General features: G+C 38.5%; 1 protein-coding gene across 4 annotated transcripts; it reads right to left on the reverse strand.

Moving 5' to 3' along the window:
• Positions 1-3: 3 nt before the first annotated feature.
• On the reverse strand, positions 4-24424 carry EEF1E1 (eukaryotic translation elongation factor 1 epsilon 1). 4 transcript variants are annotated; one of them, XM_041118313.1, is made up of 5 exons: positions 24233-24424; positions 22220-22420; positions 14493-14588; positions 2311-2407; positions 4-115 (listed from the first exon to the last, which is right to left on the reverse strand). In XM_041118313.1, exons 1-5 carry the CDS (start codon positions 24332-24334, stop codon positions 27-29), a joined length of 585 nt encoding a protein of 194 aa, XP_040974247.1. In that variant the 5' UTR covers positions 24335-24424; the 3' UTR covers positions 4-26. The 4 variants fall into 4 exon arrangements, with proteins under 4 accessions (XP_040974247.1, XP_040974248.1, XP_029897647.1 ...); XM_041118314.1 differs by lacking the exon at positions 4-115 and adding an exon at positions 130-2179; XM_030041787.2 differs by lacking the exons at positions 4-115; positions 2311-2407 and adding an exon at positions 7095-7759.
• Positions 24425-26387: the final 1963 nt, after the last annotated feature.

Here is a 26387-nt window from a genome sequence, read left to right on the forward strand (position 1 = left end):
TTAATTCGCAATACATACCAGACTGCTCAGTGTCTGTGTATGGTTGATGAAGGAAGAACTGGACCACAAATTATGCTACAGTTGCCGCAACCTTCAGTGTCCTGACCCGGAATACCTGAAAGGAGCCAGTTTAGCTGGAACAATTAATATTTTATTAGTAGAAAACAGGAGTAGTATGTATTTCTTTGTTAGAAATTAGTTCTGCCTGCATTCTACTCTGCATAGCTTTTACAAGTAGGAACAATTGCCTGGCTGAGGGAAAAAAAAAAAAAAAAAAGACTGGGTTCTTTTTTTATTGTGTGACACTATTACAACAAACACAAAAATTGATCCTATTACTGAATTCTGTGTCCCGTCGTCAAAGCTCAGAAACTGCTCACTGAAATCACTATAGTATTTTTTGATAATACATAAAATCTTCTAAACTCAGCCTTAAAAATGAGCTAATTGGTTTTGTTGAAACAATCTCTCCCCCCCCATCAGTCAAAATATAGTTAGAATCTTTATAAATAATAAAATGAATCTTACATTGGGAAGTGTTCGATACTTCAACTAACATTATTATTAAATTCAGCATAAACATACAATCTAAAATAGTTTTTCACTCCTTCACTGTTACATAGTCTGTAAATATTACCTCTGCTAATTGCCTATTTAATGTAAGAATTGTTATAAAAAAAAATACTGTTCCCTTTCACATATCTTTTTTTCCCCAAAGTAACCACCTCTTGCACCCTATATATTAGTATTTATATTTTTCCACTTGGATCCAAAGCACATAAGCACTTGACAATCACCAGTAAAATACGCTAGTGCTCATATATTAATATCTATAGGATATTCCAGCTGGCTTGATGATCATTAATAATTAGGGGTAGAATTGTTCAAATGTTAATTTTATCCATTTCCAGTCTAGCTGCCATCCTTTCCTAGTCTCCCTGACACGTTATTTCCCCCTCTAAGCCCTGTGCTCCAGCTATCTTTTTATTTGCTAGGAGGAAATCCGGTAGTTAAGGGGGTTTATAACTACTGCATTTCTAGGAAAGAGTTTTTACATCATCAGTAATGTCAGGTTTGGAATTACGGGACTGCAACAAGGGCAAATCCTGTGACAGGTAAGTGCGTCGGTTTCTAGGACTACTGTCCTGAAACCATTTCTCCTCTTTGTTTGAATATTTATTTTTTTTTTTAAGAATATGCTTTATGTGCTGCATTTATGCCTCATTTTTGTTTTTTTCCCCCTTGCTTACTCTCACTGCCCCATCAAGCTTGTTCTCAAAACATATTTTAAAAAATTAAGGAGGACTTAAAGAGGTGATGGCTATAAAAAGACAGTACTTGTGGAGCCCCTAACCTGTCAGTTTGTAGGAAGTAGTCATCAAGTCACAAAAATATGGAAATAGCTATGGCTTGGAGCATGAAAATCAACATATGTAGTCATCATGTATTTTTTTGGAAGATAGGCTAAACAACCTCTGTCACTTTTGCCGTGCAATGGAACCCGCTTTCTCTTTTAGGGATCACCCTGCCACTTCCCATTAGCGTTAGCAGCACTCCGAATTGCAAAATCTTCAGATGAACGTGCCGAGTCCTGTCATTTCCCCCACGGGCTGTCTAGCGATGATAATCCACTAAAGGATTCTTTCATCCAAGTGGCGGTGTCCGAGTCAAATGCCGGCAACAGGCAGGGAAACCCAAACCTGTTGAGGCAGACGTCTGCCGGGACGGGAGCAATCGGAGCGACGGCCCTTAAGAGGGCGAGGCGGGGGACGTACTTTGCGCCAGCAGAATAAGTCCATGGGCTGCGCCCGTGATGGGAGACCGAGACCGCGATCGTGATGGCTGGAAGTTTGCGGGCCGCGATGCCGATGCTGGCCAAAGCAGGCCTGGGGCTGCGCTGTTTGGAGGAGTGCCTTGTCAGATTAGCCGTGCGGCTACTGTATTTGATGCTCAACCTGGACGGACAGGCCTGCCAGGCAGAAACTGCTCAGGCAGATGATGCTAGGGAGGACAAAAATTATCCACTGCAAGACTAAGAAGACAGATGACACCCAGCAGGAACAGCAAGCCAAATCTGCAGAATCCACAATGCAGCTGGCTAGCCCGAGGCTACCTGCCTCTTTGAAGTGGAATAGACATCACCGACGAGCTGTCAAATTAGATCACCAGCCTGGAAATGCTGAAAGAGATTTAGTTCTTCCAACAGAGAAGGGAAAGTTTAATAGATGAAAATCTTCCTAAAGGGGCCAAGGTAGCGTAGGGAGGAAAAGGGGAATCCTTCAGATGCAGCAACAATGAAAAATTACTCACCTCCCGCCTGCCTGCAGAGTGAGAGATGGGATGCACAGCGTTCTGCAGCAGCCGCGGTGCCTGTAGTCACTACCAGCGCGGAAAATAAAGGCCACGCCTGCAGGAACGAGCACAGAGCAGCAACAAGTAACCCTTGCTACAAAAGCAATCCCCCCCCCCCAAATCTGTGGTATCTTTGTATATTGCCCTGGAGCTGGGCTCTGAAGTACTATAAATCTAATATTCGAGACATGCAGCAGTGGGATACAAAGACCCAGCCTTAATCCAAAAGCTCGGCACAGCAGAGGCGCATGATGGCATCTCCCCTCACGCATCTTTTGCAATAAAATTCAAGCACAAAAAATGCATGGAATACAATTCAATTTTGATAAATCCAGAGCAAAAATTAAGATTACTAAGTAAGCATGTGCTCAGGTGTATGGTGAATATGAAACCTGGCGTTTCCGTTAGGGACAGCAGCAGCACGATCCAATTATAGATGCAAAGAAGAAATACCGCTCTTAGGGGGAAAATATTAAACGTATTAATCCATTAAGCAGCTGCATCATTGCAATTACACTTTGAAGTTAAAGACCGTGAAACACACCAAAGATTAAAAGTGATAAGATTGAAAACCAAAAGGGAAAAAGAAAAAAAAAAAAAAATAAAATAGGCCTACAGATCCGTCTTCCTAGCGAAAAAATTCAAAAATAAGAGGTACAAAAAATTACATACTAGGTTCTCTATACACATACAATTATAAAATCAATTTACGGCCATACCAAGGCAAATTTACTTGAAGAAAAATCACGATAATGTCTCTATTCCCAACTTCAGCATTCATGTAGCAGACAAACCATAAATCACCTCCAGAGGTGCAAACAGAAGATGCTAGCAGATCAGAAAGAATATGAACCGGACCTCTGAAAGAGTACACTGGATTTCTTGATAATGATTTTATAGTTGTACCTATTCCTTTATTTTCACCTCTCTCAGCTAATCTCTTCAAGTACTTTGTCCTCATGTCTTCCAAATCCACAGCACTGAGAAGCAGAGTTTTGATCGTCTATTGCTTTTTAACCAAGAGAATAAAGATGCCCAAGTTCTACAGCTGTCTTCATCTGTAATGTTACTTGGCTGTATTTTATTTCATGGACAAAACCAGGTTAACACTTCTAAGTCACATTTTCATATAAAATAGTTAATATAAATGAGTATCTTATTTGAATTGCAAAGTACTCACGTCCATCTTAAACCTTAGTTAGAGTCTCAGCTCTGTGCTAATAACCCAAGATCCACACCCACGATGAAGAGTCTAGATTACTCTTCCATCAGCTATAATTTAAGTAAGTGTGTGTATGCATGTGTGCAAGAGAAAGAAAGTGAAGCTGAAGAATTATTTTATCAAGATACTCCAATGAGCCAACACCTATTGGGAAGTTTAAGATGTACCTTAAAATAAAAAGAATAAGTCCCCCATTTCCAGGCCTATGTTCTTCCAAAGATTCAGACAGCAGTTAAGAAATTCCTGGGAGAAGGGCTACTTGCAGTTTAGAAATATTTTGAAGAGGGTAGGGTAGGCTATAGAGAAGGATTAAAAGATTAAAAAAAAAAAAAAAGATTAAAACGATGTGAAAACATTACCTCTTACAGGCAAACAGCTAAGATGCTAGCTAGGAGACTTCATGGTCCAAATGTTACGCATTCTACCCCGAGAATCTCTGGCAATTCAATAAGTGCAAACCTCTTGAAAGCAAGTATTTACTACGGGCGGGCAGTGAAGAAGGGTAACAAAACTTGCTTGATTGGACTGTTTCAATTGCTAACCAGAAGGGATACCTCCTAACTTGTTTTCTGTGTGGAAAACTGGGGTGCCAACCTGGTAGGTAAATCACTGATGACACAAAAGAACTGCCCCTAGAGACTTCTGAAGTCAAACTGAACTCTCACTTGAGAATGAAGTTACACATACAAAGACAACTGAAAAATCATCAACACATTTCTAACATATCTGACGCAATACTCGAACACCTGTTTCAACCTGGCTTGTCTGCAAGCAGTGGTCATCTTGGCATCAAGGGGAAAAAGACAAGTCAAAGTGGTAAGTGTAAGATTTCACTGAACACTTACAATTATCATATTTATTTCACTGTTGAATTCTTCAGTTGCTGAAAGGTTGTCATGCAGCACTATCTCACCATATGGCAACAACCTCAAGTCCTAGAGGCACATACTTAAAAGACCATAACATGTCAGGCCCCTTGAATAAATTAGATAGAACAATTATGCAAAATAATAATACTGCAATGATGAGATACATTAACAAATGAGAGTGTCACTGATCATGAAATGCTGTGAAAATAAATTCTACACACCACTATGGTCATCATCATCATCAAACTGTGAAGCAACAACAGTAAAACAACATCACAGTATTACTGTGCCCTTCAGCAACTGAAATTTTAGGAAAGGAGAAGGGGGTTGCAAGGGAGGAAAGTCACTTTTACTAATGTTCAGTGAAAGTATAATAAAATATTACAGAAACAGAAAGACAAGTGGTAGTAGCTTTAAAAACAGCACATTTACCCATGCACACTCTTTATAGAGACCATCAATGTTAATTTGAAAGCTCACATACACTAGACCTCATCTGTAAATAATATGAAGCATCATCGTAAAAAAAGTACCTCATACAATCTCAGATAGACCTAGCCGCATTTTTATGATTTTTCAGAAGTTTTTTTAACAGATTTAGTTGTCCTTGATGATCAAAAGGCATTAGACAGAAGGGGGAAAGGGAAGGAAATCAATACCATCTGGTTTTCCCAGTCATCTCTATAAAGGCAAAGTCTCAATTCATCCTTCTTTGCATTTAACCCTCTACCCCCTTAAGTTTCTCCTTGCAGGGGAGAGAAAATTGAAATGCTCAAGTTAGCATATGATAATGACCAAATGCCTTTTAGATAGTATAGAGTTAAATTTTACTAATCCACTTCTAAACATTTAATCTTTCTGTTAGCTGAACTTTTTTTTTTTTTAATAACATTTCAGCAGCAAGTAACACTTCTGTTCTACACCAGAGAAAACAAAACTGGCACAAGAGGCTAGGGGATACTGTAGCAGTAGCATGTAGGCACCTTGAGAAATCCCCACACTTGGAAACAGCAGCTGACTGGGATTAAAAAAAAAAAAAGACACTTTGTAGCATCATCACTACAAAGCTTGTCTGAAAAGATGACAGTATTGTTTTCAGCAATATTTTTAGCTCTGGTTCCATTTCAGTGTTCGTGGCTGTAATGCAAGCTGCTATTTCCATGAACGAAGGCTTGCACATACACTTTACAAAACTTAAATCATTCTCATTTGCAATAGCATATATAAAACCAAACAATCCATAAGATGAATGTGAAACTTGCACAAACCTTGACCAAATGCACTGATGATTCCCACTCATGGCTCCCCTTCAGAAACTGAAAATGGTTCATTATAGTAGAATTTAGTAGAAGTATAGGTATTTTTTCCAAGTCTCATCTCATCATCACTTGCTCCCAGCCAGAAGTGGGGGAAAAAAGCAAACTCACTTATATACATACTACTAGGCAACAAATATTTGAATAAATTGGGAAATAAGAGTGCAAGTACTGACAGTAAAAACCTGAAGCCCTCAGGTAGTCAAATATGAAAAGTCTGGAGTATAAAGTTTCTAATGTATATTTGCACTAAAGCTCACTCCACAATTCTTGAACAGATCTCATGATTTCAGTAAGATCTTCATAATTAAGTAAACAAGGCCTGCCTCTAAATAGAATAACTAACAAGAGAAATGGTAGAAGCTGAGAATTAAGCCCCTGAGAAACAACGAGAACTTTTTCAAACCAAAGAAGAGTATCTTCCTTTTTAACAATGTAAGATATTCCTGAAAATAACAAACACTGTGTGCCTGTAAACCCTCTAAAGAAATTATATATATACAGAAAACACCTATTAGAGAGCTTGGAATTGTCCAAGTTAAGCTTACTAATGCAATTTTCTTCTGTCCTTTTATGTGTTAAGATACATTTTAAATTACCTCATCTCATTATCTACCTATTTTTTTTCTTAAGGCCTTGTAACATTCAAAACGCTCAAACAGCTATCCAAGATATCCTTATATCTACCTTATTGGGTGGGAGGCTCCTAAAGTAGCACACAAGTTAAGACAAAAGAACATACAACTGAAGTTGTTTGCTCAACACTGTTGTAGAAACCAACAAAGAAGTTTATCAATTAAAATACCAAAATATTTTTGTATTTCTTTCAGTGCTTTAAAATAAGTGTTAACTGAATTGTGCAGAAGGTAATTACCCAATTCAGATGTATCCTTACGGCATTATATAAGCAATTTTAAACTTGTTAAAAATAAAAACTGGAGGGACCACATTCTACAGTGAAATGACCTGTCCAAATGTCTGATTCACCAAAAGTGTCTTTGGTTTTAAAACAAACTTCAAAACATTGAGAGTGAAATTGACAGACTACCTCATCATCTTAAACTGAGGGAGGTTTTTTGGTTTTGTTTGGGTTGGTGGTTTTTTTTAGCATCTTGAAACTTGCATTTACACTTGTGTGGAAATACCATATGAAGTGAGACATATGCAAAATCTTGAAAATCACTAGCTTTGTTTACCCAGTTTGAAAGAAGATGCTTCTAGAATCAAAATAAAAGTTCATATACCACAAAATGAAGTAGCAAGTGAACTAACCTTTTAAAATCTTCATTTTCTTTACTGAAGAAAAACTAAGAAGTTTCACAGCCAAATTAAGACTACAGTTTTAAAATAATTTATTCAGTCACATAAATACTTTGTAACATTTGCATGTTCCCTTTTTCACATCCTTGGCACACAATATAGCTCTTAACTTTTACAAAACTAGTGTAAACATCCATGGAAAATAAAATGAAAAGAAAGCGGGACATACGTAAAAATTCAATAAATAGCAAAAGGAGTGAATGATTGAAGGAAAATAAGTAATTCTTTCCTACAAAGACCATGTAATTACTCTTGAATGTTTAATTCAAAGAACTTTTCATTTTTAAAAAATAGTGAATTAAAACTCAATTTCCATCTTTCTACCATTCTTGCATTTAATCAGATACATGATACAATTCTTTAACTAGTTCAAATTCTTGAATGAACAATAGCAATTCAATGCAATTATATTATTTGAGGCATCAACAGTTTTGGTTCACATACAGAAGGTTACAAACCAGTATTTGCAAGTTAGTGGTTTTGGACAGTGTAACTTCTAAACTCCCAAACACCCTTCCAACATGATGTTAAAATTTTCCTTAATGAGCATTAGTGTATAATCTGTTCTTGATAAAGATGACATTAGACAGATGTTGTCGGACACCTGGATAATGTTGAATGTGGTTGAACCAACGAGACACATTAAGGTATTTCTCCTTTTCTTGCACTGTGAGGTCCACCTGCATGAGAAGAAATATAAGGCACCAACAATACAAGGCACTGCATCATTAGTGTCATAACATGTGGTAAGGTAAAATAAAAGTGGATAGTTTTACAGCTGATTTCAGCTCACATAAAAAGTTGTTACAGTCCAGCAGCATTTTATCTTAATTTCACATATTACAATTCACAGCCCAAAATACGTATTTACTTTTAATTTACTCAAATGAACAGACCTGGAGGGTGGAATATACATTTGTATGATAGAGAAGGAGGAAAAAGGGCATTAGCTTGCTTTAATTTAATGCATCTGTCTATTCATACAGTATCGGGGGGTGCAGGAAAGAGTTCCACAACATGTACGAGTCTTTCACTTTAGCCGGTGGTCTTGCCTCACAGGCAAAGCGACTACTTTGTATGTCAAAGAATATTATAAGCACAGGAATAAGTTTTTTTCAGGCAGTTTCAGACTAGATGGAAAAATTGAAAGTTGTTTTCCATTTTGAGCAATAGTCATACAATAGTTACTAAGAAACCGCATAGCTTAACACTTAACTGTTCAGATGTGCTTGCTCACATCATTAAGATAGCAATGGCATGATTCAAACTACCACAGTAAAACAAACTGGAAACCTGTCCATACTTCATAAACATATTTAAAGTACTATCACTTACTCCTACAGTTTGAGGTCCTGCTGTTCACCAGAGTTCTCAAGTGAACAGCACAGTCACTTGCTTATTTTAAGCCAGATGTACAGAGCTGCAAGACCAGTCAGGAAGAAGCCTCCAACTATGTTATAGCTATTGCAACAGCTCCTTGCCACAGAATTGTGGCCAAGATTAACAAAGAGCTTCAAGCCTACATTTACTTTTATCAGAGGACTGGCTCAGATAAAGTCACCTACAATTACAGATCTTAACTATACCTTTCAATGTCTTCTAAGTTCAAGTCAGCAACATCCTCAAAGCTTCGCTACAAGGTCTTTTATTACTTCTGAGTCCTTCAAGCCAGCTGTAGAAGAACCATTCCCATCCTGTATCACCTTTATTACTGTTCCTTGACTAGCAGTTTTAGGTCTCCTCATTCCTCTGTAATGAAGTTAGCTCATCAGTTTAGACAATGATCTGCTTCCTCACATTAACCTACTACAACTGAATTACAAATGGGGTAGTCCTCAAAACAAACTACAAAAACTGCATCAGGAACAAAATGCAAACTTCACATCAACTACCCTATCTTATCTCACCAATACTTAAGACAATCAGTGCAGGATTCACCTCACTTCATTTTCAGTTAGCTAAGTTAGCCATCAAGCTTAACTTAGTCATCTTGACAACACCTGCAGACAATGAGAAAGGGAGCACCTGTAGAAGATAGTTTTAACAGACAAATCACTAGCTAGACATGCCTAATATTTTTCATGTTTAGACTTCTAAAGCTAATCAAGGTTAATCCCCTCCTCAAAAGCTAAACAGATGGCATATTCCTTATGCCTTGTTCTACAAACACTAGACTTCATGGATAATGCAGGTTCACTGCAAATTTGATCTTGGGCACAGGACAGCTGGAAACAAATATGCTCCAACAAACTTTAAATCACAGCAAGGGCTACGGATACACATTTACTCAGCTGGACAAGTGAAAAGCTGATGTGCAAAACTAACTCTCATGTTAAATTTCACTTCATGACACAGCAGCCCTTTCAATTTCAAGAGTTGCCTATAACATTTGCTGCTTCTCCTTACTGTTCTTTCACACAGCCCAGCACTTGGCTTAGAATTAGAAAGCTTTAAACATGCAGAGGTAAAAAGAAAATAAGGATATATACTAGAAGATGAACCACTCCAAAAATACCAAGGAAGAGTAATTTCAAGGAGTTGCAGGAAGGAATTCTAAACCAATGCCACATAGCATTAAAGCTCTATTAACAGGACATTAAGAGGAACTGTGGCAACAGCCAAAAAGCAGGGATCTTGCAGCTGCTCCTAAACCCAAGCAGCTCTTCTTTCTATGGGACTCATCTGCCAGAATACAAGCATAGCACTGCACGTGTATTTCCACAAAAAATTCTGCAGTTTTGAACTGTTATGAACCCCAGTTCAGGCAGTACAAGAAAATCTGTTTTTTTCTTGCTTTTTCTTGGTATGGAAATGTAAACACTATTCCTACAGCTATATAGTCCGATAGAAGTGCACAGACAAATCAATTAAAACACAGCCCCATATTATTTTTGCTGAGCTAGAAGCGTAAGAGAGTTAATCGGCATTAGCCAAGTGGGAGAGAATAACACGAATAAGGGGAAAGACTCCAGAGTTTTTAAAGGCATTACAAACAAAAAGTGGAAGCTATTAAAATGTAACACTGAGTGCTTCACAAATTGCCTGAGCTTCTGCAAGTACAGTATATTCAGGACAAAACCCCCCCATGCAGTACCATTTAGGGGAAGATGCTTTTCATCACCTGCAGTTTGTTATAATTAATGGCAGGTGGAAGCTGGTGCTTGGTGTGAAGCTGTAGTACCATTCACAAAGCACCATGGAGCATGAAAAGAGCAATGTGTGTACTCTAAGGCCAGCTAAAATTATTGAAAGTGAAGAAAAGTGTTTAAGTATGAGCAGATACTAAAAATACTGTCACTTTAAGTTCTGTGAGTGTTGTATACTTCAAGTTATAATTACAATACCATTTTTCAAAGTCTTTAGTGCATAAGCACTTGGTTATGAAAATGCTGAACTAAACTTCGGATTTTGCAGCAGATACAGTATTTCCTCCCCACAATTTTATACTGGTAATTCTCAATCTTCGCATTTCTCTGATGTAAATAAAAAATAAGATCTGGAAAACTAGTCCTCCTCCATTCTGTTAGCATAGTGAAAAAACATCTGAAGGGCAAACCAGACAGCCACTCTAATAACAAAACCCCTTTTTGTACTCTAGGCACAACAAGCAGGATATTTTTACTTATTTACATAATGTACTCTATCAGTGAAATATATTAAAAAGCACTTTGTGGCATGCTCTACTTTTTACTCAGAACATAACTCTTGGGTTAATTGTTTAGAGATCACTTCCATGGCATTTTTTACAACATTTTGTTAGATGGGTATTTTCTGTTCTTCCTCATTAAATTAGATAATTCCCCCAAGTTAAGAAAGGCTGCTGTTCTGCTGTTAAAATAATTATTTGCTATTAAAGCAATTATTTTAATAGCAAAGAAGCAGACACTCAATTTGACAGGCTTTTTTTTTTATGTCATGGAAAAAAAAAAAAAGTCTTATTCTTCCACCACAAGGCTCACAAAGGGTAACCAAGGCGGTCATCATACAATGCAACTAGAAGAGTTTCTAGAAGGACTATAAATACACAAGCTTAATTATATTTGTTTTCAGAAGCATTGGGGATGCAGACATAAATTCCCATTCCCACATGGTGCATGTGCATGGAAAGTCTAAAAATACCTGCCTACATCTGAAGTTCTTCAGCATCAAGAAAAAGGATACTATCTCACTTTTAAATTTAGCCTTTAGGTAAAACCAGTTGAATGGTGTATTTAATGAAATACATGTACTTTCACATAATTTTCACTAATTTTCTGCTGTTAAAGGAACATGCTTAAAATTAAATCTTTTCTTTAAAGTAAGACTGTTTTCTGCAATTCAGTTTAAGTATCATTTCTAGCATCATTCTTCAGAAGGAAAGCCCGTTATCCCAGTACAAATATAAGCAGCATATCAGTGAATATTAACAAAAATTCATGGCAATCTCTTTGCTACAGGAAATGTTTATTATGAAAAAAAATTAACTGGAAAACAAACTACTATTGGAGTCTCATTATAGTTCAGTATTAGTAGTTCTGACCCGAGGAGAACAGCTTTGTTTTGTACTTGATTTGACCCCAGAATTTTGACTGAGGCTTCTTCCATTTGCAGATATATTCCACCCATAAGTTATTTTTTTAGACCATATTAAAGAAATTTTCAAGTCAGACATATAGATTTGAGACTACTTCTTTGGTTCTGACAAAATTTTTCAAGTATAAAAACAGACCAATCTTTGTATTGATTATTTCTCTTAGAGCTGGACTTGTGCTGTTGAAAATACTTAAGAATAAAAGCATAGGGAAACCTTTTTTTAAATTTTAAATAAAAAAAATGATATGAAAACAAGTTCATTACCACAGGGGGAATTTAATGCTTACTGATTGCCTGAACTATCCTCAAGCAATGCTTCCAAATTCATGTTTCCTCTGCAATCTATGCTTTAACCTAGTAGAACTTCAGTGTTCATCATATTTATCCACATATGTATTTAAGTAATCAAAGCGTCTGAAGATAACAATATTTATATTAGATACATGGAGACATGGAATTACATATGACAATGTAAATCCCACTGATTGAAAAAGCTCATTTAGACAGTATGAGGCATTACATTTTTTGAGTTTGTGACACATATTATGATGCAGAACAATTTAGTCCCTGTTTATTATTACAAATGTGTAGTTCTAATTAATAGACTCAGTCTGCAAGCAGCCTGAAACACTACCTGTGAATCTGACCCTCACTCATTAAAATACTAATTCCATTCCAACAATATGGATATTTAAACACAGAGTACTATTGTGCTTATTAAGAGAACTAGAAGGGAGAGGAAGAATGAAGGAAAGGCATACAGCTGCAAAATTAAGAGTTGTTGCTGTTCAGTAGACAAACTGATTAGTAAGTTCAAATGGACAAGCCTGGACAGTGAAGAACCAGGTTCCAGAATCCCTCCTCTAGATACCGGGAAGGGCAAAATGAGGGTAGGACGAGGGGAGGAATATAAAGATGTATGATCTATATTCAGAAACACTAAGAAAGGAGTATGCAACCACAGGTGAAGAAGTGAGCAACAGGACTGGGTGGTCTTACAAAGCTTTTCAATGAAAAGTGCATCCAAAGGTTTTTAAAGTTCTAATAATACTTGGCTCATTCAGGACGATCATGGTATGTCACTAATATTTACAGTATTCTATTACTAATGTTTGTGTTAGCCTGTAGCTGTTAAGTCTATCAAAAGCAGAGAGATTAATCCTAAAGGTCATCATCAGTAACATTTTCAGATCAATTTTCTAGACAGCTTGACGGACAGCAAGAACTGTGGGTCTCCTCCCTGTGCCTCCCATTTCTACCTCCTCTCTTGAGGGATTATAGGAAGCATTTATTAGTATTTTGCACAAGGCTTAGCTGAAACAGTGGTGGATATGTCAGACTGCTTCCCTGGACCACATCACGTTAAGAGATACAGCAGCTTTCCCTGCCTCCCCGTCTCCCACCCTTTAAAGCTTAGGGCAGCAAAGCAGCTCTGAACTTTTCTCATTACAGGAAAAATAAAAATAATTAAAAAAAAATAAATCACAGGATTCTACAGTTCAAGATCTTACCTCTATAGTTAAGTACTAGTATTAATCAATTCCAAAACCTTCAAAATACATGTAATTCCTAGCTAGTAGATTCCAGATTTTCCTCTTTCTTTAGGATAGCCACCCCATTATTTGCCCTTCATACCCTTCCGATTCAGAAAACTGTCTTCCATGAAATCAAACATTTCAGAAACAGATGCTGTACTATAAACTTGTCCCAAGTAGTGTCTGGATGGTTGCAGGCACCCAAGAGCACCAAGTCATTTGTTTTTACCATCTGTTCTATTTCCCAAAGCAATAACTTGTATCTTTTCTTCTTGATTAGGTGGTCTACTCTAGAGCAAACTCTAAATTTAAAATATGCTTGATTTTCCCCTGCCTAAGTTTTTTTTTTTTTAAAGTCTCATTTGCACTCATACTCTTTTACAGCACATACAGTCATGTTTTTAGAAAGTACTTATATGTTTTTTCTATGTCTACATATCATGTGTGAAAGGTAACCCATTCTGACACTCTAGTCAACACATCTATCCTACTACTTAAGATATTTTACAAGGCAAATAGGATTTAACAGAATTATTTCTAAGTGACTTACTCTTAACATGTTTTCAAAAACCTTCTGAAATTAAGCTTCCCTTCCCTATCCTATGCTTGACATTCTCTCATTTGAACCTTTACTCCTGGACAGTCAACATAGATATACTTAAGTTGTCTCTCATTTTTGGTAGTATTTCATTACTTGATCTTCTCCCTGCCTCCCTTTTGAAGTGTAGCATTCTTGCACTCTTCTCCCAGAGCCCTGCTTTTCATTGTATGAGGTAACCATTCACCCAGTTGATTGAATTCACCGATTCTCTTATGGCTCACACTTTTATATGCATTCATCCTTCAGGAACTTAATTTATATGCATCTTCCATAGCACCAGCAGCATTTCTCCAATACTAATAAGGTCAGTACTTTCAGTTCTGACACGTCCTTTCAGTTTCATTTCTCTATTTCCCCATGTAGTTGTGTAAGCAGTCATGTTTCAGACTTGAACAGATAAGAGTCCTCATACCTAGAAACACAGGGATAGGTATCGTCCTTCTTACATTACGTAAACTAAAGCATTCTGGACACCACAGAGAATACACTTCTTTTGACAGATCCATAGCTAAATATTAAAAAAAGTAAAAAATTAACAACTTAAAAACAAGTTTTATTGGAAGTTCTTGTAAGAAATATCTCCATTTTTGTTCTGTAATTGTCACTGATCAAATCAGTAGGTCAGCTTCTATAATAATAAACTGCCCTTTAGATAAACAACAATATGATAGTTGTATGTATAAAAATAATGCAAATAATACTTACCATGACATGATGCAATCCATAGTACATCAAAACGTCTGCTAACGTAAAAATGTTTCCTGCAAGGTAGACTTTATCTTCAAGGTGTATGTTAAGATTCTAAAAAGGAAAAAGTCATTATATTGCTGTAGTATTGACTTTGTAAAACAAAATATTAAGGCAATTGTTAAAAAGAACAGAAAACTTCCTCTGGAGACCATGCATATAAAAATAAACTTCAGCTTTAATTTATCCCAACTCAGCAAAGGAGAAAAACATTAAAAGAAGAGAAAATGTCAAAAGAGTGTCAAGATAATAAACTCAAATATCCTCATTCTTTGACAGTGAGAATTCAATAAAATTTAAATGTTGGTCTCTAAACAAAGTGCTAGCCAGCTTGCTGCTAGCACATAATTTTTCATAATACCCCCACTTACATCCACTCAAATTTTTGTAAATACAAGTGTGATTTATTTTACATATTAAGCTGACTCCACAGAAATACTTTCAAATCTGTCTTTTCTTGGCTTCAAAATACTGGAATTAAAAAATGCAAGAGTGGTATATTTTTTTTATTAGCACATGTGACTCAGAAGCACCGCTGTTATATGTTTAACATTTCTTAAGTGGAAGATGCAGTCGTATGATCTAAGGAGAGCATATTGCTCTTCCAGCAGCAGCTTCTCCTGCCCTCCAGTACTTACTCAATGCAGCTGGTCAGCAAGGTTCTGGAACTGCAAATGTGTAAGAACCAGGGAAACACAAAGGGATAGTGGGATGGGAGACAAATAGCACATTTCAAGCTCAATGCCAGAAACTTGATGCCCATCAGCTGGTATCATCTGACACTTGCTTTTATTAATGTTGAAATCACTGCTAGCAATTCTTAATGACTGGTACTGTCGATTCAGTTGCTATCTAAGTCTGTATGAAGAGAGCACTGCTTCAGCATTTTAAGATTATCTCTCTCTCAGCAAGACCATATCAGAGGCTATAAGAGTGGGTAGTAGAAGGCTTCCATTTAGGTTCAATGAATATTTCAGATCTGTATCACTGAAATACACTTTTTCATGGCTTTTTGTATGCAGTCATTCTCTGCCAGAAAACAGGAGGCTGACAGACTTCTTGCTCAAGTGTATAACTTCTGAGAACACAGGCATCGCACATCAGCCCTACCTCTCTTCCTGTCCTTCCTCTTCTCCACAGCTTACCTACTTCTCATCCAATTTATACACCTTTCTGCCTTCTACTTCCCTCTAAAGAAAGAAATGTAACTGCAAACAAAATTATCTACTTTAACTCTGATCCCAGCATAAGCAAGCTTTAGTTTTATAATGGTCTTTTCCTGAAACATACGAAAACAGTTTCCCAGCTTTTCCTTGGGATTTGGAAACTCTCCCTGCTAGTATTCCTCTGCTGGTTGAAAAAACTTGTAGTAAATGCACTCCTTTTTCCTCAGAGATCTCCTTAAGCCACCCCCTCCCCACAGCCCCAGAAACAGAGGTAAGCAACTTAAACATAGCCACCATTTTTCAAAACGTGCCTGAAATAATTTTTCAGTCTCAATTACAGCATGTTCCATTTTAAGACAACCTTTTATTTAAAAAAAAAAAGGTCTAGGGCAAGAAGGGGGTTAATAATTAGTGAACAATTTAAAAATTGCATTTAGCCTTAAGCATATTGCAGTTTTTGTAGTTCCGTAATTTTATTGATATGGAGACATCCTACAGTGCATACATAAAAAAACCCAAAACACAAAACTAAAATGCTGAGACTTTAAGACATCTGACCTTGCATTTGCGTTTGACAAGTTTGACTCCATTATGCCACCTTACTGTTTCTTTAATAACCTCTTCATGACAGGACTCCTGTACTTCTGTAATATTTAAACATCCTCATGTCTGCTTTGATTTCTTTTATTAGAGCAAATCAGGGAAAAATATTAACCCCTGCATAGTTAAAATTCTGTAAGGTCATCTGCCCCTGGCTATGCAGCTTCTTTTCTTTAGACTGCTTTACTGCTTTGCTCATGTTAGTTAGCTATTAAATTACTTCAAACACATAACTACAGTTCTGCGGAATTTCATACATAAAACACAAAGACAAATACAATATTAAGAAGAAAAAGCTTGCAGGAATTAAAAAAAAAATCTCTAGAGATCTGTTTACTAGAATAAAAATCATAAACTTGTCTATTCTGACCAGCATTTTTCGTTTGGATTAACCAGAAACTCCAACATACATTATAATGACAAGTAACACCACTGAAATTATATCCACCCCCACCCCCCTTTTCTTCTTAGTCTAGGCTATGGAATTACTTTACAGGATTTTGTAAAGTAATCTCTGAAGGTACAATCAACACAGTTATTTCCCTGCTCAAAATTTTGGATTTCTGCATCAAAGAAGTTATGGCATGCTAATTCTTAGTTTTATTCAACAGGTAAGCTAGTTTCTATGCAGCAATATTGTTTGCCCAGTTTTTCAGGATGGGTTAATATCATACAAAGATGGGTTAATATCATACAAAGAATAAATTTGTTCTTTGAGTGTACCACGCACGTATACTCAAAATATTAGTCAATTAAAAAATTCTAAAACTTTAAATGCAAGATAAGCCATTATAGTGTGAACAATTACATATTCTGGTCTTCAAATTTTATGAAGTCAGTTAACTGAGCAAATGGAATTTGACAAATATGGTTTAGTTTTAGATAAATTAGCATATAGTTTACAATTTTGCTTTTGAACATGTATTTTACTCCCATAAAATACAGACAGTTATTCTGATTTTATTCTGGAAGTCAAGCTAATTTTGAAACCTACAGAAACACCACAGTATAATTTTTTTTTCATGTGCACTAGGCACATTTAGTTAATCTTGCCTCTTGGGTTATGCTTCCCATAGATGATTATATTATTGGCTAATAGCCAGCTGTGTTAAAATTCCTGAAAGTCAAGTTTCTTAAGTGACCACGGTATTAAACTGAAATAGTGTTCCTGTCCTGAAAAGATTAATGAAAATATGAATACAAAACTGTATTTGAATTTCTATTACATCCAGGAAGCTCAGGTCTGTTAGCTGTCATTTGTATCATTGTCTTTCACATAGTGAACGTCACTACTTAAATTGATTACGTGTATAGAATCCCAGTATTAAGTAACTGAAATAGTCTTGGAAGTTGCTTGTAACTATATGAACTTATTGTTGCAATCCCTCAGGAAACGCCTTCTCAAATCTCAGACAGTTATTTAAGGCATAACTGCAGTCTGATGAACTAATATGCACTGAACAACTGCAGCAATTCAAATTCCATTTTTGCGTATGAGGGGGAAAAAGCAACGGAAAGAAGAGACGTTGCATTATTTATGGACTAACTGATGGATTTCCATTTGCTTGTTCTGTGGAAAAAATCCAATTTACAGCCTATATCTAGAGTGACAGCTCAACACATCCCATCCACAGCATACTTATGACTACCCCACAGTATCGCTTACTGTCTTTTAAGTATGCAATCTAATTGTCTGTAATCCAATTCATTCATTAAGGCAACTGAATCTATTCCAGTCACTGCAAGTTGAGACAGCAGCTCAGATAAGTAACAGTTGCTTCTTACAACAACTCAACAGCTTACAATGGATGTACTCATACTCTGATTTTGTTTTGGATATTTTGTCCGTAACACCACACTGCTGGTATTTGTACTTCCCTTACACACAGAAGCACAACCTTTCAGTCAGCAATATTCTCAAGGTCATTTATGCCCCAAATGCCTTTATATCGCACCATGCAAAGACAAAGAGCTGAGCACTCTCGAATGCCTCAGGAAAGCGTCTGACAACACAGAACCCAAGAAAAGGCTTCTGCAGCCATATCCAAGAAAAGCAGAACTGCACTGTTGGGGCATAGCCATATTTTTAATTCTAATGCAAGACTTTTCTGTCTAACTGGCAACCTATGAGCTAAACCTGGTCTGGAAGAACATTATAATCAACATACTGCATTTCCTGTAAAAGACATAAGAAAATCGAGCAACATTTGTTGCTCAAATAATCAAAATTCATTTTTTTACACCTGTAAGCACACAAAAATATCCTAGTGCTCCCCAGAAAAGGGAGAGAAGTAAACATGGAATGTTGAAATTTAAAAAAAAAAAAAAAGCTTGCTGGACAAGCTTGCCAAAGTGAGTAGGCATCCCATTTAGAAGTCTGTCAAAAAACAGTGTACAAGAACTGTGGATTAACGGCATGGACAGAGCATGGATTAACCTGCTTATATATTTGTGGAAACAGTAATTTTTCAAACAAGCATATTAAACAAGAATTGAAGCTCTCTTATTCAGACTTCTAATTGGATTTCATGACTACAGCCAGACAGCACAGGAAACTGGGACAAAATTAGTTGAAATCATGGAACATTTTTTGTACGAGACACTGGAAGTAGTGCACAAAAATTCTTGTGTTATAATTATCCTTCAGAGACTACAGATTTCTACATTTCTATGGAAGCTTTTCTGTGAATTCAAGTACAAGCTCCCAGTTATTTAAGAATATGCCTCTGAAGATGGGGGGTGTGTGTGTGTGTGTGTGTGTGGAAGAACCCTCAAGTTTTGAATACCTAAAATTGACAAAGCAGAGACATTCACATCTCCTGAATGGAATTCATTAACATCTAAGTAGACATTTGATGGTGCAAGTGTTTCACAAAGGTTCTCAATTCCTTCCCAGGAGAGTAGAAAAACTACTAGTTATCAAGCACGACTCCTCAGTAATTTTCAGATTTTTTTTTTTTTTTCCCTATGCAGCTTAATTTACCACTAACCAAACATGGAAAAAGGAAAGGAAAATACCCTCTCACCTGTGGAAGAGAAAGTTAACATAATGCATTTGATATTATGTTATCACTGCTATTGACAATCATCATTCCTACATATCTGCTGAAAAACAGTCCAGAGGTATTGCTCCCATTTATTTTCTCCAGCACAGGAGCACAAATCAAAGTTAAACAAAACTCCAAGAGCACTTTCATTAGCCAGTTCTGAACAGTATGGCATTTGCTCTGAATGAATATAAAAAACCTGGCTGAGATAGTCTGACTACTTCATGATTGTTTTCATGCCAAGTAACAGCTTTAGTCAACATGTCAGTAACAACAATTTAAGAACCTATTTTCCTAAGGCCAATAGAAACCCCTTCCTGTTCAAATTAACAAACTTCAAAGCAGTTATTTACTGACGTTTTTCAGAACCACATCACCTCAGTTAAGGGTTAAATAGAGGCAGCCTAAAGTTTACAGCAGAAGTGACTGAACTGTTTTTGGCGCAGCTTATTATAAATTGTGGCTCTAGGCTGCAACTGTCCCAAGACTGCCATTGTGTATTCCAGACACGTTGTAAAACTACAACCTCAGACTTGCCTCCCTATTTTAGTTTTTCTTTTTTTCACCCGTACTCCCTTTTGGCATAGTATACTTTAATGGTAGGCTGCCTCTTTTTCTGATTAATCATGGTGGCAAGAGAACAAATTAAAAAAAAAAAAATCTTAATTGCTATACTGTGAAATTATTAGTGCTGGAACAATTCCACAGCAGCCCTGTGTCAAAATAAATTCTGGCTATTCAACACCTGCTAAAAAAAAAAATCCATAGGAAAATTTTACAGTGGTAGTATCTATTAGAATATACTTAAAGGCAGAGATTCTCCCTCAAGTAACACTGACCGTTTCTCAGTAAGGAAATTTTGCTTTGTTTGGAAACACTTGATTTATCCATGTATTTGTATTTCAGTATATTGTCTTTTCTACACTGCCAGTGTGGCTAAGGCTAAAACTGAAGAGAGCTACCAGCTTCAGCAGGAAACCATCATATCTCTGCATCTGGTTTTAATACTCAAATGCAGTTCTGCAAATACTCATGTGTGTGTGCTGACAAAGCAGGTATCATCACTTAAGCCATCCAGAGCAGATGTATTTTGTTATAACAAGACAGAAGACTTGCTTTTGGTTTTTATATGATAGAAGGGCAAGAAAGGTAAAAAAAAGTTATTTATTTATCCTCATATGGTCTTCTCACAGTTTGGGAAAGAACAAAAGGCATCACAAGTTTGTTTGAAAAATAACCGGTATTACTCGTCATGAAGGTTTTTAAAAAAAAAATTAATTACACAACAGGGACCTCCGAGGGCCACCTAGTCATACCACCTGGTCAAAGTACAGCTAAACCTGAAGTTAAACCCTGATTAGTCAATGCCTCCTTCAATCAAGTTCTGAAAATCCCAAAGGGTAGACAGTTTTCATGCAGTATCTGTAGAGTAACCATGACCGTAAAGGTTTTGATAGTATTTGCACATAGAAAATAAGACCAGAGATGTCACAAAAAGAAAAGCAATGTAAACAAACTCATGCTTAACCAATGGAAGATATTCCACAGATAATCTGAATTATCTTAATCTCATTGTATCTGGGGTGTAAGTGAGAGAAACAGTTCTTTATGGCTTTCACCAAATTGATCCTTGTAAAGCAGGCATGAGATTCCAAGCCCTCAAGACCAAGGAGGCTGTCAGTTTGAAAAGGACAACAGATTACTAACAAGGTTTTGCTTTGCACCATTTTAAGATGCAAGATCTTCCTTAATTTAAAGTAACACAATGTATTAACTCTTGAACCTGGCTTCAGTTTATCTTTGGTTTCTGCAATAGTTCTAGTTGACTCAGACTTGCCGCACCTAACAAAAGTCACAAGTATTAATTAAGACTCTGCTAGCCTTGAGTAAAGTCAACCTTCCTAATACCTTGCAGCTCACAAAGCTATTTCTAAACCCAGACTCACTACTAGCACTGAGCATTGTGCACCTTCTGACCAAAACACACTTTTAAAGTTAGAAAAAACAAACACTTTAAAAACTGATTGAATTTCACTGCTGTTTCATACACACTTACTTAGTAAACAGAGACCTTAGCAGAGTGTAAAGCAAATTTTCTCTTCAAGCTCTGTTCCCAAAAGACTGCACAAATACTAATTACCAGTCACAAGGAATAAGAAGGAAAATAGAGTAAGTTTTGCCATCTACTCCCTGCCATCTGGCTGCTCAAATAACAGGATGACCCTCGAGATTCTCTTTCCTGCTTCCACCTGCTTAAGAGGAAGTAAGCTTCAGACTACAAGAGAAGTTTAATACAGTAGACCAAAGCCTCCATACAAAGTAGCTCAATGTGAAGGGCAGTTTTGCAGAGGTTCCTTTATGATTTCACTTTTTACACACAATTCTGTCCAGTATGTCCTTTTGGTATCAATACCAAATATCACACCATCAAGTGTGGCCTGTATTCCATAATTACCAAATCAATAAGAATAGCTCTTAAAACAATCAGAGCAGTGTTATCTCGAAATACAACACAACTTGTTTATAACTGAGGTTTTATGAAGATACTAAGAAACTGGCATCTTACATGGCTAATAAGAGACTAGACAACTGAACAATCTCTAAACTATCTGGAAGGCTCTATGTAAGAGCACTGCTTCATATATTTTACAGTTTAAGCTGTCTTCCCTCCTGTTTCAGGTTGCTGGCTTATTTTTGTCAATAAAAGTGAAAAGCAGCAAGCAGGATAAAAGCCAGTACTTAAAGATGCTGTAAAGTCTTCGGATATTCTCAGTTTTATTAATTGGTTGTTCATACACACATTAGCACTGTAATCTTCTTCAAGGTCTAGCCAGCCCAAAATTCAGTGGTAAGGTAATTAAGTACTTCTTACCTTCAGAATTATTCTAGTATCTTCTTTACTAGAGCATCCATCTACTTGAGTCACTCTATATTCCAACCACTGCTGAACAACAGCTTTCTCTTCTGCAGTACTTCCAAGCAGTTGGTCTTTCTTAGCCTGTTTAACTAGGTGGGCAGCTATGGTAATTAATCCTGTCAGACCAGGACCATTGTTTGTTTGAAGAACAGGAACCTAGAAGAGGAAACAAAAGTGTAATGCTAAACAACTCATTCAAAAAGTAGTCTCTGTAAGAATAGCTAGTGGGTTTTTTATAGCTCCTTAAAAGGATCTTTAGAGCAACATATCAGAATTCAGAACTATTCATACTAAAGGCAGTAACATAAAAAACCCCCCATGTATATTCTCTTTTTTACTCTATGGGGAGGTTTATTTTCAGTTTGTACAGAAGTGTATTCAACACATGCACGTGGACAAACCAAGATGCTTTTAGCTCCAATTGACCAAATTCTGCCAATATTAGCAAGAAATAGTATTGCTTGTTCTAACACTGGCAGAAATCTTATTAACTAACTTTTAACTCATTTTCAAATTCAGGACTCTGACTTAAGATTGTAAAGTCAGCAGCATCCAGTTTTTCCCTGAGCAGACTGCAGTAGCCATTTACTGAAATGCTTATTCATACTTACTGTTCTATTGCCAAATTCTCTGACAGAAGGTAATAGTAGTTCACTGGTATTAGGGGAGGACAACACAACGCACCTCTAGTTTTAACCATGTCTTTGTTTGTGACACTGCCACATGTTAAACTGTGGGAAAGGAAACTGAACTGCTACGAGTCACAAATTAAGTGAATGAATTAAAACTCACTGCAACAGATGAAAGCCCATTCATTCAGTCATTTATGGCATCAAATGATAGAAGAGAAACTGATTAAAATCCAATACTTCAGAGGTTTTTTTTTAATAGCATCTGACTACAGAGAGGAGCCTGTCTATGTTTGGATTTAATTAGCATAAGATGCAAATTGAAAGCACAATAGTCATCTTACAGCTGTACCAAGAGTCCTTGACTACTATTCAATTTTTCCACTGAACATGCAGTCAGAAAAACTATGGACAGATCTAGTTACTTGATTTTTCAGACTTTACAGTAAGAGCATTAAAAAACCATTTAGGTTATTAAATAATTAAGAAAGTTTTTGCAACCAAAGAATGCATATAGTGATATTTGGGACTCAAAGCATAAACAGTAAATGAAGTCAAGAAAAAAACATATAAAAGCGTAAGGCAACCGCACAGCTTCTTTCCTCTGTTGTCTTTCTCAGAGGCAATCATGTAAAGGCCCTCAGACATTTGTGACACCCTCAGCCCCACGTTACATTTTTCATGCCTCAGGAGCCTCTAAACCACGGAACTTAATGTTTCCATGTGAATTTCAAAATATCAAGACATCTACTTTAAAACAGAAAAGTATTTAAGAGCAACAGTTCTTCACTACAGATGCATTTCTAGTACTAACAACGTATCTTTTGCACAGAATTTAACCGCACCAGCACAGATATAACCGCGCTGGCACCAGCAAAACGCAGGGAGAAAGAGAGTGGTGGAAGAGCAAGCACATTTTAAGCCGACACCCCTCCAACGACACACGATAACCCTTCCACAGGCAGAGTGAAGAGGTTTCCAGAACCTGCGAGTAGGTAGCGAGACCCTACAGCCACAACTTCAGGCGGGTGGTGAAGGGAGGGGTTGAGGGAACAAAAGGTGAAACCCCCGCCCGAGGGGGAAGAGCTGACCGTGCGGGGATGCGCAGCTCAGGCCTGCACAGGGCCCGCCGGCCCCGGCGAGGGGTTGGAGGCGGGGGGGGTGAGAGACCTCAGACACCGCGGCACACGTTGGGGAAGAGCGGGGGGAGAATCGTCGCGGCGGGCCGGGCCGGGGAGGCGGGAGGGGAGGGAAGAAGCCGTTGGGGAAGGGGGTCCGTGGACGCCCGCCCGCCCGCCCGCGCCGCGGCCCGCTCCCGGCCCCTCCTCGCTCCCTTCACCTTCCGCTCCCCCTGGACGCCGTACTTGTTCCCTTTCGGCAGGCCCAGCAACTTCTCCAGCAAGGCCAGCTCCTCCGGGCCCGGCCGCGCGGCAGCTGCCATCTCTGGCGGAGAACCACCTGGGAAAGGAAGGGCAGCGACGGCCGCCACCTGACAACAACCGCCAATCCCATTGGAAGACGAGGCAACCACACCGCCGAAGGAACCGTCGCTGCTATTGGCCTGAAGGAGCCGGCCAGCCAATCAGAAGCTCGGCTCAGCCGACGCATGCGCTGAGCCGGGCTTTCCTTAGAAGCCCCGCGAGGGCGGGGGAAGAGCGGCGGATCACTAAGGACGCATGAGCAGGCGCGGAGACACGTTCCCCCGCCCACGTGATGGTTTGCGCATGTGCGCGGCGGGAGTGAAGGGTGAGGGTCTACGCCACGCCTCCTGGGTGTGGCCTCCGCCGGAGGGCGGGGCGAGCCGTGAGGGGCCGCAGGTCCGGCGGGAGGGCAGCGAGCGGCGTCCGCGTCCCGGCCCCGGCCCCGGCCCCGGCCCCGGCCCCGGCGGGGGGGAAACGTGGCGGCGGCGGGCTCCTCGCCGCTCCACGGGCCAGGCTCACCGGCGGCGGGGGCCGAGCAAGCCCCGCGGCCTCCCAGAGCGAAGGCGCCGGCCGGCCGGCCCTGCCAAAGTCGGTTCATACCTCGGGGTGCAGGCGGCCTCCCTCTCCAACGGAAATAACGGCTGCTTGCTTCCCGCAGAGGGGGCGGCCTCCCCCCCCCGCCATCCGTCCCGCCGCTGGCGGTGCCCGGGCCTGCCTGCTCCCCGGCTGCCGCTCCTCGGTCCGACGCGTCGCTGAGCGCAGCGGCAGCGTGCTGGGGTGTGGTGCGTCCGGGGCGCACCGGGAGGTGAAGCGGGCGGACGCGTCCCCCCCTTGGCTCCGCTCGGGTTTCTCAGGCTAATGAGATGACACTGCTTACCCGTCCCGTTACCGCGCCTGCCTTCCTCCACCCCGTATACATTTTGAAAGTCTTGTCCAGGTGTAGCCAAATTAAGCAGAGGAGCTGAAGTTTCAGGGAGAGCGGCGTTACTAGAGATTTTGTGAAGTGAAGGAAGGAAGATCGTGCGGAACCGAGCCATTATACGCCCCGATCAAGGGCATCAAAGGAAGAGGGGGGACAGAAGTAGGGTTAAGAGAAGCGTCTTAATGAACCATGGTTAATGATAGTAGTGAAGTTAAGAGAGAAGAAACGCAAAATCTGAGCTGGCCGTGAAATAGCCTGGTTTAACTGCACGTTAGTGTTACTTGAGGTTTGTTAAAGATGGGATTTAATCACCTTTCTAATGGAAGATATTCTGCTGCAGATGTTGTACCTGTACTTCTGATCATAAATGTTAGAAATTAAAACAATTTGAGATTGGCAGGTCTATTTGTGCAGAATATCAAAGTGCAATTCTTGATAGAAGACTTTTAAACACCAAACTAGCATTTTTGTACTAAAAACAATGAGCTAGTCTTGTCCTACTACTGACAATTTCAAAATACAGACTCAGGGCTATCACTGCGTTAGTCACCTTAAATAAGATGATCCTGACAAATGTCCTGGTTCTTCAATGAAACGCTTTGTCCTGATAGAAGATGACATTTAGATTTGTACCTTCTGTTGCAGAAAAAGTCTGAAAGTGGCCACAGAGCCTTCCTCTGAGTGGGGAGCTATTCTGAAATCACTAGTGGATTCTTAAGCTTTTGCAGGAATTTGTCCAACCTTTTATATTAACATCTGCAAAGCTCTTAATTTAAATTTTTTTTTTGTTCTGCCTTGAAAGTAGCATTGTTCTTTGCAAAGTTTTTTTTTGATTCTTCAGCCCCTTTCCTGCAGCAATATTTTGAAATGCTAGTGTTCCAGTTGTGGTCCAGTGTGATATCAATGAATGATCTAAAATTGTACAGAAAGACTCCATTTTCAGTGGGTAAATTGATAGAAAGGTTTTGCCAATTTTTTTAAAACCTAGTTGATTGTTTCATTATTGAAAGTGAAATCTTTCAGTAATGAGACATCTATCAGTAAATATACACCTACATTTACAGGTTATTTTATATATTTATAATTCTTAAATGCTTTGCAACCTAGAAGGTGAGACTTATCAGCATGAAATATTAGTGTTGATGGATTGA

Source organism: Aquila chrysaetos, chromosome 18, assembly GCF_900496995.4.
Source record: "Aquila chrysaetos chrysaetos chromosome 18, bAquChr1.4, whole genome shotgun sequence".
Taxonomy (NCBI): domain Eukaryota; kingdom Metazoa; phylum Chordata; class Aves; order Accipitriformes; family Accipitridae; genus Aquila; species Aquila chrysaetos.